Source organism: Onychostoma macrolepis, chromosome 23, assembly GCF_012432095.1.
Source record: "Onychostoma macrolepis isolate SWU-2019 chromosome 23, ASM1243209v1, whole genome shotgun sequence".
In the NCBI taxonomy this organism is placed as follows: Eukaryota; Metazoa; Chordata; class Actinopteri; order Cypriniformes; family Cyprinidae; genus Onychostoma; species Onychostoma macrolepis.
In genome coordinates, this window is record NC_081177.1 from 25311783 (window position 1) to 25330134 (window position 18352).

Consider the following 18352-nt stretch of genomic DNA (forward strand, 5'->3'; position numbering starts at 1 on the left):
TTATTATTATTATTATAATGAAAGAATAAAAATAAAACATTTCTAAGTTCCATTTAAATATTGTATGTTGTAAATATTGTAATATCATCTAATATGTATATATTTTATTAAACTTCATCTTTATTTCTGTTAACTAAAATTATTTTCAATTGGGAATAACTACGCTGGAACAGACTAAATACTTGGTCATTAATGACGGACACGTCCATGCTAGCCTCTGTTTATGAGAGGAGAAGCAGTGTTCAATTCATGAGCTAATCATTCAGCTTTTTTATTTATTTTTTATTTTTTTTGGAGTTTCGTTTAGCAGCCAAGTCTGGTAAAAGTTAGCAAAACTACTTATACCCAGGAGCTGCTTTCATTTAGCAGACACTTTTATCCAAAGCAACTTTAGAGAATTTAGTCCAGTTGTTGTTTTGTACCGCTTTCATTGATATAGCAGTAGAACGTAAACACATGATGGGAAGAAGATGGAGAAAATAAAACAGAAAATATTGCAGCTTGCAAGCCAGAAGCAAGCTCACATCACCTGCACGAGCACCAACCATCTGACCGTGACTCAAAGTAAATTAAAACCCATTTCATGTCATTTTCTCATCACACTTTATTTTTTAAGCAAGTCCATTAGCATTTTAGAGGTAGTTCCTTCCTGGGCTCACGAGTGTTGACATGCTTCGTCATTCTGTCGCGCACGTGTTGTTTTTAAATGTCACAGGCAAATCAGCGCTTTCTGTTTGAAACGGTGAAAGCTCACTTCTCCTGTCAGCGCTGGACCGGAATCAACATGAAAATGAATCTGTTGTGTGAAGCCGGTTTTATGTTGAAAGACTTTGGCGCTCTGTGGTGTCCGGTTCCACAGCAGAGAAAGGAAAAGTTGCTGACGCACAGCTCGTTCTCTTGAGAGAAGCTCTGAGTTCAGGAAAAGAGCGCGAGAGGGATGGTGTTTGAGTGTGTGTGGGGTTGAGCTTCATCAGATGTGAGGTGTTTCCTCAGGACTCCCAGGATCGGTTGTGTTTGTGTTTGTGTTGGTGGAGATCTCAGCGCTCAAGCTCACAGTCGCTCTAAAGATGTGAGAGCCGATATTACGGGATCTGATTCTAGTGTGTGTGTGTTGTGGTTTTCCTTTTTTCAGTGTGAAGAATAAAGGGCTTGCTGTGTTTTGGTTTTCTCTTCTGTGAGGGGAAACGGCCTCTTTGTCCCATTGGCTCTTACTGTGACCTCTCTCTTTCTGTGTGTTTGTCTCTCTCTCAATTCAATTCAATTCAAATGAGCTTTATTGGCATGACTTGCACAGAATTGCCAAAGCATTGTCCATTACATGAAAAAGGAACAACCGATTATATAATACATAAACAAACAAAAGAATAGTACAACATGTAAGAAAATATCTTGCTTCAGTTTTGTCCACTGGCTGTCAGTCTTGTTTGTGACAGGCTGATATATATATTGCTGCTGTTGTGATCATTTTGGAATTTTCCCCTAAAATGGGACTTAATTTTTCTGCATTTGGTAATGCCATAAAATTTAAAAAAAATGCCAAAAAAAGTTTCATTTGTTGGAATTTCGGGAAATATGCAGCTCTAATGTTCCCTCTCTCTCTCTCTCTCTCTCTCTCTCTCTCTCTCTCTCTCTCTCTCTCCCTCAAAGTCATAAAAAATGTATAATAAAATAATTATTTTGTATTATTATTATTATTATTATTATTGTTGTTGTTGTTGTTGTTGTTAGCATATCACGAATAACAATAATTACAATAACAATAATTATATTTTGTTTAAAAAATTACAAAATATATTGTATCACTAATAATAATTGTATAATGCAATTATTTTTATCATTAATCAGAACAGCAACAATAATTATAATGAAAAAATTACACTAAATATTTTTATTAATATTGGTAATATAATAATTATATCGAAACAACAACAAAAATTGTAATCATAATAAATTGTACAGTTAAATTATTTTGTATTAATATCTTTTAATATCATCATCATCACCATCATAATAGTGATAATGATAATAATGAAAATGCAAATAATAATGGATAATGTACAATAAACACATTGTATATTCATATTAAAATAATGTTAAAGACAAAACCAAACAAACAAACAATAGTTATTTTAATTTGTAATAATAATACTAATTAATAATGAAAATAAATATAGATTAAAATTGTACAATCAATATTTTGTATCCATATCAAAATAATATTAAAAGCAAACAAACAAATAAATACAGACATAAATGCACAATACAGATTCTTTCTCTTGTTTTTGACTTACCTTTTTTTTTTTTCTTTCAAGATCCATTATGAATTTTTACAATATGGATGCAATGGAGTGTGTGTGTGTGTGTGTGTGTGTGTGTGTGTGTTACAGCATGCTCTACCTTCTCTGATTTAGTTCTGGGGTGTGGTCACCAAACCAGCAACATCACTCATTTTCATTCATGCCCCCATCTCTGTCCACACACACACACACACACACACACACACTCTCAGAGTGGTGGAGTGTGATGTGGCTTGTGCCAGCTGCCGGCCGCCCAGAGGCCTTCACAACTTCTTCCTCTGTGCATCAGGCATCTGCTGCTGTACCTACTGCTGCCACACACACACACACACACACTGATCTCTGAGAGGACATTCACATTCATCCAATCAAATGGCATGAAATCATTCCCCTAGTGTGTACCGTCAGAGTGTTTTAGAGCTGCAGGGTGTTTAGTGTGTAACTCCATATTTATACACTGAAGATTTCACTAATTCAGTTAGCAAACAAGGCAAATATAAGAGCGCCCTCTAGTGGTCAGGGTTTCAATACTGTTTCTACAGTAAATTTGGTCAGTGTCAAGTTAGATGCTTTGCTAATCGTGCTAGATGTTCAGTACAATGAGCCATTTTGTCTATTTTAAGCATCATATTTCAGTCTACATTATCTGGCAAGGACACAATAAATTGATCAAACGTGACAGAAATCTTTTGTAACTTTATAAAAGTTTTACTATTTCAAATAAACGTCATTCATTTCAACTTTGGACTGGAAATAACAAGTATATTAGAATGATTTCTGAAGGATCATGTGACAGTGAAGACTGGAGCTGAAAATTCAGCTTTGCCTTACAGGAATAAATTGCATTTTAAAATATATTTACATTAAAAAAATGTATATCTTATATTTTAATAATATTTCACAATATTACTGTTTAATACAGGGTCTTGATGAGCAGAAAAGATTTTCAAAGACATCAAAGCACAACACTTTTGAGCCACTCTTAAAGAATTAGATCAAAAAATATCAATTCCCCAAGCATAAACATTTAACACAAATAAGTCTGATGGGTAATAAATAGTATATTTACACGCAGTGTTCAGAATCAAAATTCAAATGCAAGCACTGATTTGTATGATTGCGGATCTTGTCGTGTTGTCTGCATGCGGTCAAGCTTGCATGTTCTTCTCTGCTCTGTCTGTCTTTCTCCATAAAATCGTTGGATGATTAAGGGTGTCAGTGTTTTGTGTAAACTCCTAAATTCAGTCAGGTGTTTGGCTGCTGTGGTTTGTCCCAAAAGTTATGAATTCTTCCACTGTTCTGCTCTGTTTTTTGATTAATTCTCCAAAAAGCCAGCTGCATTGCAAAGCTATGCCAAAGAGTCACATAGCTTTACGACCTACTGGAGTCTTCCTCGGTTTCATCAGTGAACTTTGCCACTTGGAAATCATGTTGAGTTTTCGATCTTTTAGGCACGGGTACAGATGTAATCACCCTTTCTGTCCATCAACCTCTCCCTCTCCTGTCCTCATCCTTCTCTCCGCAGAACAACGACAACGAGACGCCGCTGCACTGTGCGGCTCAGTACGGACACACGCAGGTGGTGCAGCTGCTGCTGGAGGAGCTGACCGACCCCACCATGCGCAACAACAAGTTTGAGACGCCGCTCGACCTGGCTGCGCTCTACGGCCGGCTGGAGGTGGTCAAACTTCTGCTCAGCGCTCATCCCAACCTGCTCAGCTCCAACACCAAGAAACACACCCCTCTCCACCTGGCCTCCCGCAACGGACACCTGCCCGTGGTGGAGGTGCTGCTGGCCGCCGGCGTGGATATCAACAACCAGGTGAGGAAGGGCAAATCTGAGCGACACACTGCTTATGCCAATCTCACATTCAGGCCTAAACGGGAATCGAGCAATGATTCACATTCAAGCACTCAAGACATTTTGGGACAAGATTGCATAGTATATATATATATACTAATGCACTGTTCTATAATGTTTTGTAGTATAAATAGTGCGAGTAGTGTGTTCTAAAAATTCCAAAATGAAAAAGTGCACTTTAAATACCTGGATATTGTGGTTAATTAACCGAAAAAATTGTGGAATGTTGAACACTTCATGCACTCAACTGTCACAGCTTTAATTATGTAGCAAAGGGGGAGGGACTATCTCAGATATTGTTTATGGATGACAAAATAACCTTATATAATTCATGCACTACATGGTTGAGTACATAGTGTATAGTGTGTAGTGCGTCATTTGGGACGCAGTTATAGTCTTGGTTTCAAGTTTTTGTCATGTTGGTTAGCTCCGCCCACAGCAAAATCTCATTGGTTAAATTCTGCTCTACATATTTTAATCATCCAGTGTGTTCTGATTAGCTGTTATTGTTGAACTGCGGTTTCACTTATGAGAAGAAAAAAATAAATTAATAAAAATTATATATATATAATATATATATATATATATATATATATATATATATATATATATATATATATATATATATATATATATATATATATATATATATATATATATATATAATATATATATATACACATCTTTTTGAATGTTTTGAAAAAAGTCTCATGTTCAGAAAAGGCTGCATTCATTTGATCAAAAATACAGTAAAAACAGTAATATTGTAAAATATTTTTGCTATTTAATATAAGTGCTTTCTGTTTTGAATATATTTTAAAATGTAATTAATTCCTGTGATGTTTCAGCATCATTACTCCAGTCTTCAGTGTCACGTGATCCTTCAGAAATCATTGTAATATGTTGATTTGCTGCTCAAATTATTAGTATTAATGTTAAAAAGCAATTGTGCTGCTTCATATTTTTGTGGAAACTGATATATTATTTTCAGGATGATGAATAGAAAATTCAAAAGCTTTTTTAACATTATAAAAGTCTGTACTGTCTCTTTTGATCAATGTAAAGCATCCCTGCTCAAAAGTAGTAATTTCTTAAAAAAAAAAAAAAAAAAATTTTAAAAGCCATGGCTATCAAATTATACAATCAAAATGGATTTAAATACGGTTTAATTTCGAATTGAAAAACTTGAAAAGGGCTTTCAGCAGTCAGCGCAGGTGGTTTGATCTCACTCAGTTTCTCGCCGTGATTTAAAGTAACTGCTCTTTAGCACGTTGCCAGATCACTCCCGTCTCTACCTGAGAAACCTGTTCACACGCTTAACAGTAACAACCTGCCATCTGTCTCTCACTCAGTACGTCCTCAGAGCAGCGACCCACATTGACATAGTCTGGTTTGTCCGCTAACATGCTGAGAAAGCCGGTGCAGTGTGAAAATGAGTTTGTCTGGTCTGTCTCCTCTTCGTTGGGTTCTGATATGCCACATCGGACTCAGTTATTGCCATCAACTGACCTAAAACACAACGTACAAGATATTCCAACCTTCACAACTTTTATCTAAGTGTCTAAAATGTTTTGGGGTCGCTGTATGCACCTATGTATCTAATGATGAATGTTTTATTTGTTAACAGACAGAGAAAGGCAGTGCCCTTCATGAAGCAGCTCTATTTGGAAAGACAGAAGTAGTACAAAAACTACTTAACGCAGGTAAAAAATAAACTCAAATCCACAAATTACAAATGGTTTGACTGCTGAAATTGTACCCAGGACGCTCTGTGTGAATGTTTTTCAGGTATCAATGTGAATATCGTGGACAGTAAGAATCTAACAGCGCTGGACACTGTTAGAGACATGCCCTCTCAAAAAAGCCGACAGATCGCCGCACTCATACAAGGTACGTCTGTACCTGATATGACACACATCACTGCATCTCCTCAGGTCATCGTTTTCACGCTTGTCTTCTCTCTCTCTCTGAAGCTCATATGAGCGGCCGTCCTTCAGACACGAGCCTCCCTCCTCCACCAGTGCCTCCACCTCAAGAGAGCCTGAGCCCCAAGAGAAAAGGTCAGAAGCACTCGAAAAACTCTACTCGGTGAAACATGTTCACACTTAAAATATTAGCTACATTTTAAAGCTGTGAAAGCATTGAAATGCACCTTAAGAAGTGAGTAAACGTAAGTACAAATTCCAAGTAAATGCGAATAATAACATTTAGTACCATTATAAATAAAACTGAGTACATTGTAAAACCCAGTGCGTTAGGGGAACTCAAATCTGAGGTACAGTATCAGATAAAACAACAAAAAAAACATTATTTATGAGAAATATGAACTTATTTGAATCCACTAAAACAAGAACACAGTTAACTATTGGCTAGCAATAGTGCACATACATGCAGACTATTGCTGCAGTTGCATGCACACAGTTATTGCTTTTACAATAAAGCAGCATGATGCTTTCTAGTCTTAATGTCTCTTGGCCCATTCTTAATGTAACCACAGACTTCTTAAGTTGTTAAAGATGAGGAATATGGATATAAAATGAGTAATAATTGTAGTTCTTGAATTATATAAGTATAGTTTCTCCATTATAAAATATCCTGATTGAAATGTGTGTGTGTGTATGTATATATATATATATATATTTTGCAAGTTCTCCCACTTAGAAATCATGGAGGGGTCTGAAATTGTCATCGTAGGTGCATGTCCACTGTGAGAGACATAATCTAAAAAAAAAAAATCCAGAAATCACAATGTATCATTTTTTTAATTATTTATTTGTATGATACAGCTGCAAATAAGTATTTGAACACCTGAGAAAATCAATGTTAATATTTGGTACAGTAGCCTTTGTTTGCAATTACAGAGGTCAAACGTTTCCTGTAGTTTTTCACCAGGTTTGCACACACTGCAGGAGGGATTTTGGCCCACCTCCACACAGATCTTCTCTAGATCAGTCAGGTTTCTGGCTTTGAGCTCCTCCAAAGATTCTCTATTGGGTTTAGGTCTGAGACTGGCTAGGCCACGCCAGAACCTTGATATGCTTCTTACAGAGCCACTCCTTGGTTATCCTGGCTGTGTGCTTCGGGTCATTGTCATGTTGGAAGACCCAGCCTCGACCCATCTTCAATGCTCTAACTGAGGGAAGGAGGTTGTTCCCCAAAATCTCGCAATACATGGCCCCGGTCATCCTCTCCTTAATACAGTGCAGTCGCCTGTCCCATGTGCAGAAAAACACCCCAAAGATGATGCTACCACCCCATGCTTCACAGTAGGGATGGTGTTCTTGGGATGGTACTCATCATTCTTCTTCCTCCAAACACGTTTAGTGGAATTATGACCAAAAGTTATATTTTGGTCTCATCTGACCACATGACTTTCTCCCATGACTCCTCTGGATCATCCAAATGGTCATTGGCAAACTTAAGTTGGGCTGGACATGTGCTGGTTTAAGCAGGGGAACCTTCCGTGCCATGCATGATTTCAAACCATGACGCCTTAGTGTATTACCAACAGTAACCTTGGAAACGGTGGTCCCAGCTCTTTTCAGGTCATTGACCAGCTCCTCCCGTGTAGTTCTGGGCTGATTTCTCACCTTTCTTAGGATCATTGAGACCCCACGAGGTGAGATCTTGCATGGAGCCCCAGTCCGAGGGAGATTGACAGTCATGTTTAGCTTCTTCCATTTTCTAATGATTGCTCCAACAGTGGACCTTTTTTCACCAAGCTGCTTGGCAATTTCCCGTAGCCCTTTCCAGCCTTGTGGAGGTGTACAATTTTGTCTCTAGTGTCTTTGGACAGCTCTTTGGTCTTGGCCATGTTAGTAGTTGGATTCTTACTGATTGTATGGGGTGGACAGGTGTCTTTATGCAGCTAACGACCTCAAACAGGTGCATCTAATTTAGGATAATAAATGGAGTGGAGGTGGACATTTTAAAGGCAGACTAACAGGTCTTTGAGGGTCAGAATTCTAGCTGATAGACAGGTGTTCAAATACTTATTTGCAGCTGTATCATACAAATAAATAGTTAAAAATCATACATTGTGATTTCTGGATTTTTTTTAGATTATGTCTCTCACAGTGGACATGCACCTACGATGACAATTTCAGACCCCTCCATGATTTCTAAGTGGGAGAACTTGCAAAATAGCAGGGTGTTCAAATACTTATTTTCCTCACTGTATATATACATGCGCGCACACACACACAAACACACACACACGTGTGTGTATATATATATGTTAAATATAATTTGTTAGTCAAATACTAATTGCTTTTAATTAATAGAAGACAAAATTAATTATTGGATTTTTAAGCCTTTATTTTAGTATGGCCAACTCAAACAGTCACTTAAGAGATTTTGCATAATATATTCTATTTTTTTTATTGTGATATTTACAAAGTCTCTGAATGATGAGGTCTGATTTGTTTGAAAATTAGTGTATTTTTGCAAAAGCATTCTATACTTTTCCTGTTTCTGCGATATGTAGTATGTATACGCTGTACAGTGCGTAGACTTTCTCTATGCATATGAAATGTGATGAACGAAACTGAAGTAATATTAATTATTTAGAAGATTTAAATATTTATTTTCTCATTATTTGATTGGATTGCTATGAGTTAAGTTGGTTTTACACTAAATTGCATAGAAAATTTTAAATAGCTGTATTTTCTTGTGAGATTTCTGGACGCTGAATTAAACATGCAATGTAGTGAGATCATGTGAATTTTGTAGAAATATTAAATTCCAAAAAGCAGAAAGTGTTTGAGTCCAGCTAGTGACGTGTTCTGATTCCATTCTGCTTTTTTCTCAACTATACTTTCTTGTCACCCTCCTAAAAAAAAAAAAAAAAAAAAAAAAATATATATATATATATGTATATGTATATGTAAATAGCTTTTCTTTTTATGTCTAGCAGGCCAGATGTGAGAGGAAATGTAATCAAACGGCTGCTGCTCGTGGTATTGGTATGCCAGATGTTCTGCAGATGTTGTAATGCGTACGTTTGTGTTTTGACAGGAGAAATGGAGCAGCAGGTCAGTGAGCTCATATCCGGTTTGACTCCGACGCCTGTGGAAGAGAGTCCGTATGAAGCTCTGTTTGAGGCGTCCTCGTGTGTCTCTCTGGACAGCCTGGCCAGCGGAAAGTCATCAGACAGAGACTCCGGACGACCGGACAGCGAAGCCGGGAAGGTGTGTGTGTGTGTGTGTGTGTGTGTGAGATATAGTTCTGTCTTAAAACATTTGTTGGCTGAAAACAACCAATTACAGGGGACGAGTATTTCTTTTTTTTTTTTTTTTTTTAGCTCTTTGACATTATTCTTTCAATTTTGTTTAAGAAATATGTTGTTGTTATCTTGCAAATGCGGGGCGGTTCTGATTTGGAAATGTAATTTATTAAACCTATTTTTCTGTTTTTAAAATCATAGTTTTGACTGGATAAGCCTCTTCCCAAAGCCTTCATAAAATATTAATAAACACACATTCTATATTAATGAAAAGCTAATGTATTTCTTGGCAACGGTAAACATCCAGTTAATGAATTATATTGCTTGGCAGAAATGATAAATTTATTATAAAGTTATTATTAATAATGCATTTAAACTATTTATTGAATTGTACTTAAACCTTTCTCTCTCTTTTTTTGTATAAATGCTATAAAGCAGTTCTTTGATAAAGCTTTGAAATCTGAAGATTCGGTGTAGTACAGTTTCCTCCACTAGATGGAGACTTTGCATAGTGATTTCTTTGAGCGTTTCTTTCAAAAAAGAAATTTTCTACATGTTTGAAAGTGAATTAGTTGAATTTTTCTTACAGAAAGAGCGACATCCTCCACAGAATCAGGACGAGGATCTCAGCTCTGAGGTAAAAGATACAAAAGAGTTCAGAGATCCATTGTTTGATTCACATTTTACTAAAATTAAGTCCGGAGTCCTTAATAAACACCTCTGGAAGAACAGCTCGGTGTTTCCATGAGGCAGATGTGATTTACCCTGCTGTTTCCAGTATCTGTCTCCTTTTTCAATTTATAAAAAAAAAAATAATAAAATGTTTCTCTACAAATTTTCAGTCATCTCTTCAGATACAAACAAGGAATGTTCATCTTTCAGTTTAACTTCATTCAGAATCTCTTATTTGTTTTATTTTTCCCTTAGAAAAATGTTCTGTATGTGACCCTGGACCACAAAACCAGTCATAAGGTTCAATTTTTCAAAATTGAGATTTATGCAACATATGAAAGCTGAATGAATATTTCCATTGATGTATGGTTTGTTAGGGTCAGACAATATTTGGCCGAGATGCAACTATTTGAAAATCTGGAATCTGAGGGTGCAAAAAAATATAAATATTGAGAAAAACGCCTTTAAAGTTGTCTAAATGAAGTTCTTAGCAATGCATATTACTAATCAAAAATGAAGTTTTTATATATTTACAGTAAGAAAATTTACAAAATATCTTCATGGAACATAATCTTTACTTAATATCCTAATGATTTTTGGCATAAAAGAAAAATCAATCATTTTGACCCATACAATGTATTTTTGGCTATTGCTACAAATATACCCCAGCGACTTAAGACTGGTTTTGTGGTCCAGGGTCACATATAGTGAACGATTATCATGATATTTACAGTACATGGTATCTCAATGTAGCTCAACCTTTTTTGTTAGTGTTTCTTATTATCTCTATTCCTATATGACACAAGTGTTGTGACTGTGTAATGAAAAGACATTGATTTGCAGCAGCACACTTGCTAGAGAGCAGAACAATGAATATTGCGGCGAGAGGCTGTTGAATCTGTCTTTCCGCTCGCTGGCTGCTGTTTCCGCACGTCTACCCAAATCAAACAGCATCCTCATGAATATTAATGCTGTGGATCTCTGCAACACACAGCAAACCTTCTGTCTGAAAGACTCGGGAGCCCATGACCAATACTAAAACACTCCGCCTCTGTCCCTGCAGCTGGATACAGAGATTCACAACTTCTGAACACTTAGTTGTATGAACCACTCTGAACTGAAGTAGTAGGCCAGACTTTTCTTACAAAGCTTTTTTTTTTTTATACATTCATGCAGTGTCAGCAAAACATCACTCATTGGACTGTGTCATATAAATGTCAGCCATTCAAACTTAATACTGTTATCCACTGGTATTAAAACGGTCATCATTTTCATTGTACTGCTGCTCGTAAAGTGGTGCGGACTGTGAAATAAGCGACTGGTTTTTATATCAGCGTTTTCTACATCACTGAGTCTCTCTCTCTCTCTGTAGGCGGTTTACACCAACAGCAGTGTGGATGAACGCGCCGAGCCTCTGGAAGAGGAAGACCACACATATGAACTCTTAGTCACCGCACAGACCAAAATCCCCAACAACACACAAAGCAAAACAGGTACATGCTCATTTTCCATTGGTGTCCTCTTGTTCTGAGACCTCACATAAACCTCACAGATTTGCCTCACTTCTTTGTTAAACATGAGCTAATTCACATATGCCTTTCCCATATATGGCAGTGTCATCAAGGAAAATAACAACTACCACATTATACTATGCTGGAACAGATGTTTTAGATTTCTAGTCTTTCTTTGAAATAATCAAACAGTGATGACAAACAGTATTTTTATTGTAAACTAAAACTAGTTTACGCTTTTGTGAATTAAAATGAATTATAAAACTAGAAATACTGTCTTGGCAGCTAACTGAAATAAATGTTGAAGTACTAAAATGAGTAAAAGTAAAGAAATAATAAAAATGGTAAAAGCACATAAGTGATTTAAAAATAGCGTATAAATGATACACATTAAATGATACATAAACGCACACAAAATGTGACTTTATGTATATGTATGTGTATATCTGCAGTAGTAGTACATAAACTAATATATCATTAGCTGACATCTTAAAAGTGAAGGAAATCAGTATGTCATTGTCAGGTCACACTTTATTTTAACAAACCATTACCTATGTCTTTTGCCTCAGAAAACTCATAATTTGCTGCTTATTAATAGTTAGTAAGGTAGTTGCTAAGTTTAGGTATTGGGACGGTTTATGGATGTAGAATATGGTCATGCAGAATATGTGCTTTATAAGTACTAATAAACAGCCAATATGTTAATAATAGGCATGCTAATTAGCAGCTGGTTAATAGTGAGAATTGTTCCCTTTACTTAAAGTGTTGCCAGTTGTCATAAATTAACCCTTTTTGTTTGTTATTGGTGCATCTTTCTATTGAATAACTTTTAAGTCTTTATTTCCAGATGTGGACGTCTCAGCCAAGTCTTCTAACAGTGTCCTACCTCAGGTGAGGATATTGCTCGTTAGGCTTGAGCTTTGTTCCATAACCTCACTGCCTACTACTGTACCTACATAGGCAGCATGCTGACCGCTATGATCATAGGCAGCAGCACATATTGCTTCACACAAGACTCCAGATTCACAATACATACCAGTAGAGTTTGATATTAGCATGTTGCTAAGCTAATAGCTTTTTACTCTGGAAAAAAACAAAAGTATTTGGTGAAAATTTTCAGTATTGAAAGAAATATGCTTATTTATAATCAACATTTCTCTTATTTCTTATTTTTGATTAGCTTGGCATGGCGATTTTGGATTGCCACCTTTGCGAAAGATATTCTGCCTTAGAATTTGGCTTAAAAGAAGTTCGTTAGGAGGCAGCATAATTGAGTTTGCTTTGGATCCCATGATGCTTTAAAATGCTGCCTGCATAGGAAGCTCTAAGGTTTTGGAACAGAGCTTTGTTGTTCATTACGGTTTTTAAAAAAAATTTTTGCAGTCTCACATCTGTCACGCTGTCCGAACACTGTCTAGTGTGCAGTAGACAGTTAATTATCTCTGTATGCAGCATCTGTTTTGTGTGTGTGTGATATAGACACTGTTTTGTGTGTGATTGTGCATCTGACAAAAGCTAGACATTCCTTAATATGCAGATATTGGTGTTATTTTTTGCAGCGAAAGACCACTGCACACATTGACCTACGACCTTCAGGGTCCAACACAAACACTCTGCAGCCGCCTGCACCTCATTTTAGCACAGGACAGACATCTGGAGGTGAGTGTGTGCGTGTGTGAATGCTTAAGGTGCTTACTTGCTAATGACGCATGCCATGGTTGAATAACAATAACCATTTGAGTGACAAATACTATTTAGCAGTCAAAAATGTATCAAGCAAATAAAGACAACATGTTCTCTACTCTGTAAAATGCTTGCCATCTGTTTAATGTTTAAAGTTTACTTTTGGGCTGTTTTTAAAGGAATAGCTCTTTAAATATTATTTGCTCACCCTCATAACATTCATACGGAGCCCCTAAAGGGACATGGGGAAAAAATTAGATGGGAGGAGAATTATATTTCAATGCTTTTGAGTTGTCTAACAAAACCTTTTGAGTTTCCTTAGCATGTAGGCGAGAAACTTAGCATTTACCTGTTAACCTCGTTTTCACTCGTTAAACTTTTGCATTCCCCTAAGAAACTTTTGCGTTCGCTCACAAAACTTTTGCTTTTACTTGAAAAACTTTTGCTTTCACTTGAAAAACTTTTGTGCTTGTCAGCAAAACTTTTGCAATCCTTTGCAAAATGTTACGTTACGTTCTCTCAAAAACATTTGCATTTCCCTGAGAAACAAGCATTTGCTCGTTAAACTTTTGCATTCCCCAATAAACTTGTTTGCTCATTAAAGTTGCTTAATTGTTAAACTGTTGAATTCGCTTGTTAAACTTTGCATTCCTCCAATAAAATTGAGCTGCACTTGCTAAACTTTTGTTTGTTCGTTAATTTTTTTTCATTAAACTTTTGTTTGTTCGTTAAACTTTTGTTTGCTTGTTAAACTTTTGTATTGCTCCAATAAACGTTTGCATTTGATTATTAAACCTTTGTTTTTGCTCACTAAACTTTTGATTTTGCTCGTTAAACTTTTGTTTTTGCAGGCTAAACGTGTGTTTGCTCGTTAAGCGTTTGCGTTTGTGTTCCTCGTTTGTGATGAACATAAAAAAAAAAATAATTATATATAAATATATATATAATTTCATTGCTGTTAACCTTTTCCTACTAGGTCATATTTTTTCATTGCTATATCCCTATTTTAAATTTTAACAAATGTTTGCGCTGTTCCTTTCCATGCAAGTTCCAAAGATGAGACTCCAAAAAAAAAAAAACAACTGAAGTACCACAAAAGTTGTCCAAATGTTCATTTTTGGGTGAACTATTTCAAAATATCTTCATTTGTCAACAGTTTTGGAGCAAGAATATTGGTAGGATGATAATGCAAAAGTGGACACATTTGTTATGTCCCTGTGCATTTGTCCCGATTTGTCTCTGTGTCCTTCCCTGATCCTCCTAAAGTCATCTCTCAGAAATCCTTGCTTAACTTAGAACAATGTTTACTCAGTGTAACACGACTCTAGTTAGCATTACCAAGAGAAGTCCGTCCCGACTCGGTTGCTTGCTACTCTAAAAGTGAGTCTTATGAAGAAACGATGCGAACAGATTCATAAAGCCTTTATATTGTAGAAAAATGTTTTAATATGGTTGCATTTTCATAATATTGTTGAGTGTGATAAACATCAGTGTAATTTATATTAATGCCCCACACTCTCCTCGTGTTTCAAAACAAACAGCAGAAACGTCTCTCCTCGTCTCCTTGCCCTTCTCGTCCCTCGCCAAGCTTCATGGACCTCAGCTGCCACCTCCACAGCCGTGCTGCGCTCAGCACCTGTCAATTACGCTGCAGGAAATCGGCCTGTAGACACACGCTAGCACACACCCAAATAACAGGGCGTGAGCTCGTCATATTTCTCATGTTAGGGTCTCGCAGCAGGCGCCATGCGTTGATGTATTGAAAACGTGAAGGAGGGTCTGACCTTAATGCTTTGGAGATGAAAGCTTCACCCTAAGTGCAAAATCATGTTGTGTGTTTTAGACGTCCCTTCCCTCTTTTAATAAACGCTGCTCACTGTTGGCACGCTCTTAGCACTTAGCCGAGGAGATCACAACAGCTGAACGGTGAAGTCAGCCCTGTTACTCTAGAACATTCTGAGGGGTGACATTACTTCAGTTCATCAGATGTCAGCACTGCTCAAGTGTGCTTGGCTGTGTTTGAAATGGAAAAAACTAGCATGCAACTTAATCAGTACAACACTGTATACACTGTATTCTGCCTACTATTAAAAAAAAAATAGGAAGTGAAATAGTAGACATTCCTAGTAACAGTAGCTATTCATGTCACACGACTTCATCAAGGTATTATAGGTGCATTTCCAACGCAAAGGCTCATCTAGATTTTTCAAGACAGATTGCCAAAATGGCAGACACAGTCAAGAAACTGCTGAAAAAAAAACCCCACTTGGTTTACAGTTCTTAGCTGGTTTAGACTGGCTTAGCTGTGGACACAGGCTGGCCAGGCTTGGTTTGGCTGTACTGAACATCATTGAAAAAAAATTTTGCATTCCGGTTGAAAAAAATTGCTTATACAAGCCTACAACAAACCAAGCCAACAGTCGGCCGTCGGTGAGCATCTGTCGGGCTATAGTTTGTTTGGTGTGTTCCACTCGTCGGGCTCACATCGTGGTAGTTTGCCCGATTCAACATGTTGGGGCGTCTGGGCCGTCTGCTCGAGTGAAAACTCTGATTGGATGTTCAGTTTAGTGAACGAGTCAGTGCAGAAGAATTAAAGCGAAAGTGATGAAAATGAGCAAGTAAATGAAGGCGGCACAGACAGAGGGCTGTTTTAAAAGTTACGTGATCTTGCGAATATTTTTATAACATGAGCTGCTTAAAATGAAGAAAATGATCAATGTAACTGATATTTAAAATGGTAAGCAAGCACTGCTTTGTTTACGTTTCGTATATCTGTGGATTTCTCGTACATCCTTGTTTCGGTTTCTCCTTTAAATGATGAAAATATGCTATTGATAGCTGCTGATATAGACAGCTAACTCCTCTCACGCAGGCGCAGGACGGACGTGTTAGTTTGCAGTCAGTTGTAGTCTGTGCGGTGTGTTCAAGTGCAGCTTTTTGGTCCAGACGCTGCCGACGCGAGGCAACAACACCGTTCGTCGCCGCAAGGTCTTTGAAGTCGGCTTGGTGTTTCCCGGCCTTAAGAAGATCTTAACTGGTTCAAAATGATTTTCCAGCCTGATTAGTTGAAATTGCCCCAAACCCCTCTAAAACCAGCCAACAGACCAGTCTGACCAAGATAGGAGACAAATTAAAGGGTTAGTTCACCCAAAAATGAAAATTCTGTCATTGATTGAATGATTACTCACCCTCATGTCGTTCTAAATCCGTAAGACCTTCGTTCATCTTCAGAACAAAAATTAAGATATTTTTGATGAAATCCGAGAGATTTTTACCCTCCATAGACAACAAGGAAACTACCACTTTAAGGCCCAGAAAGGTATTTAGGACATTGTTAAAATAGTCCATGTGACATCAGTGGTTCAACGGTAATTTTATGAAGCTACGAAAATAATTTTTGTGCGCGAAGAAAACAAAAATAATGACTTTATTATAAAAAATGTTTGATCAAGCCTTTAAGACCATCTAATTTACACATTGGGCTATGAATTTGTAAGAATGTTACTGTATTGAATTGTTGACTTCGTAATATGATAAAATAAAACCATATTGAGAGCCTTTCCTCCTATTTAAAGGAGAATTTCGCTTATGATAAAATTTGGTCATAAAAATTCACCACGATAAAAGTGAACCTCTATGAACTTTGAAAGTGACTTCTGTGTGAGCAGTGCTTCATACATCACTACAATTTTGACAGTGTACAAAATTTCACGAATGTGACCGCCATTGCATAGACAGAAGACTTCAAGGTACTAGGTTTAGAAACAGAGCTATGGTGTTTTTTGGCTTGGAACATGCTCACATTGCTTTTATTTCGTTGAACATTGAATGATTTAACCAGTGCATGCTTGTAGTTACTGGAAACTGACATGTTGTTTAAGTAAACACCTGACTTTCTCTTGGAGAAATGCTGGCTAAAGCCTTGGGTTTGGATGGAGAACAGCACTGACTTCATCTTCTCCAGAGGGCCTTGTTGATTTAAATTGACGTCACAGGTTAGGCTTCGGGTCACTAGCGCAAACACTCGAGTCCTGAGCTGCCTGTGTGTGTATGTTTTTAGGTGTGCCACTTACATGAGGAAAGGTTCTGTATGTTCCTCCAGCGCATACGTCAGTGCCTCATGGAGTGGGCGGTTTATTCAATCCCAATGCCTCGGAAAACTTGAGAGATTAAGTTCTCAGGAGAGAATTGCTGCATTGTAGTTTATTGTAAACCAAATATTAGAGCTGAGTTGAGTTCACTTGAACAGAAACTCACATTGCCACAAAGGTCCAAATACCCTGATTTTGCTTCAAGATCCAAATTTTCGCTTTGGATTTAAAAGTGCGACCCAAAGGTTAGTCTTGGTCATTTTTTTTTCTCCTTATGTAGTTTTGTGCAGTTTTCAAGGATGGGAGCTCTTTCAGGTAATTACTGTGAAATTGGGGCAAAACATTAACCATTTTCGCTATTTCTCCATTCATTTTGACAGAAGCTGGACTTTGTTTAACTGTCGACATGCTTATAGCTAGCTATCTAAATAATAATAAATCCATTTTATTGACACCAACGTGTCGCCTCCTTGAGGTTTGTTGCCGCCTCAGTAATGCAAGATTGTACAATGTACAACTATGTACAATGTTACAGGTGCTTGCAATGTGTTTGTGTACTTGTGTACAGAATGTTTCTGGCCTTAGGCTCTGACATGGCTGACTTGGTTTTCTTGTCACCAAACACCACACGTGACACCAGGATATCTCTGGTATGGTGGCGGATTGCCCAGCCGCCTGGCTCGTATCACGGACCTGGGGTTGGATTTATCTCTTGGTCTGTATGTGTGTGTTTGCCAGAGGAGACGTTTCAGGCAAGTGCAGTGCATATACAGAAGAGAACCGAACCAGACAAGTGTTTTTCACTTGTCGCATTTGGAAATATACACTTGGAGTGTTTGTTCTTGTAGTTCATTCGACATTCTCACCTGAAGCCATCTATGCATGAGCACACGTGGAACAGACGTGAATGTGGGCCAACAAATTGCAATTGCACAGTCCCCCTATACATGCTTGCGTTTCTGTAGCGATAGTAAACCCCAGTCCTAAAGGGGGAGATAGAGTTTCCTAAATGT

General features: G+C 37.3%; 1 protein-coding gene across 1 annotated transcript in view; it reads left to right on the plus strand.

Annotated features, from left to right (window-relative positions):
- The window catches only part of LOC131531560 (ankyrin repeat and SAM domain-containing protein 1A), a 102814-nt gene that overhangs the window by 42750 nt on the left and 41712 nt on the right, over nt 1–18352 (plus strand). Inside the window, exons 4-12 of the mRNA XM_058762395.1 lie at nt 3823–4119; nt 5786–5861; nt 5947–6048; nt 6132–6218; nt 9175–9347; nt 9972–10019; nt 11427–11547; nt 12413–12456; nt 13125–13224. Of these exons, the coding sequence (XP_058618378.1) occupies nt 3823–4119; nt 5786–5861; nt 5947–6048; nt 6132–6218; nt 9175–9347; nt 9972–10019; nt 11427–11547; nt 12413–12456; nt 13125–13224 (1048 nt within the window). The remainder of the gene's footprint in view (nt 1–3822; nt 4120–5785; nt 5862–5946; nt 6049–6131; nt 6219–9174; nt 9348–9971; nt 10020–11426; nt 11548–12412; nt 12457–13124; nt 13225–18352) is intronic.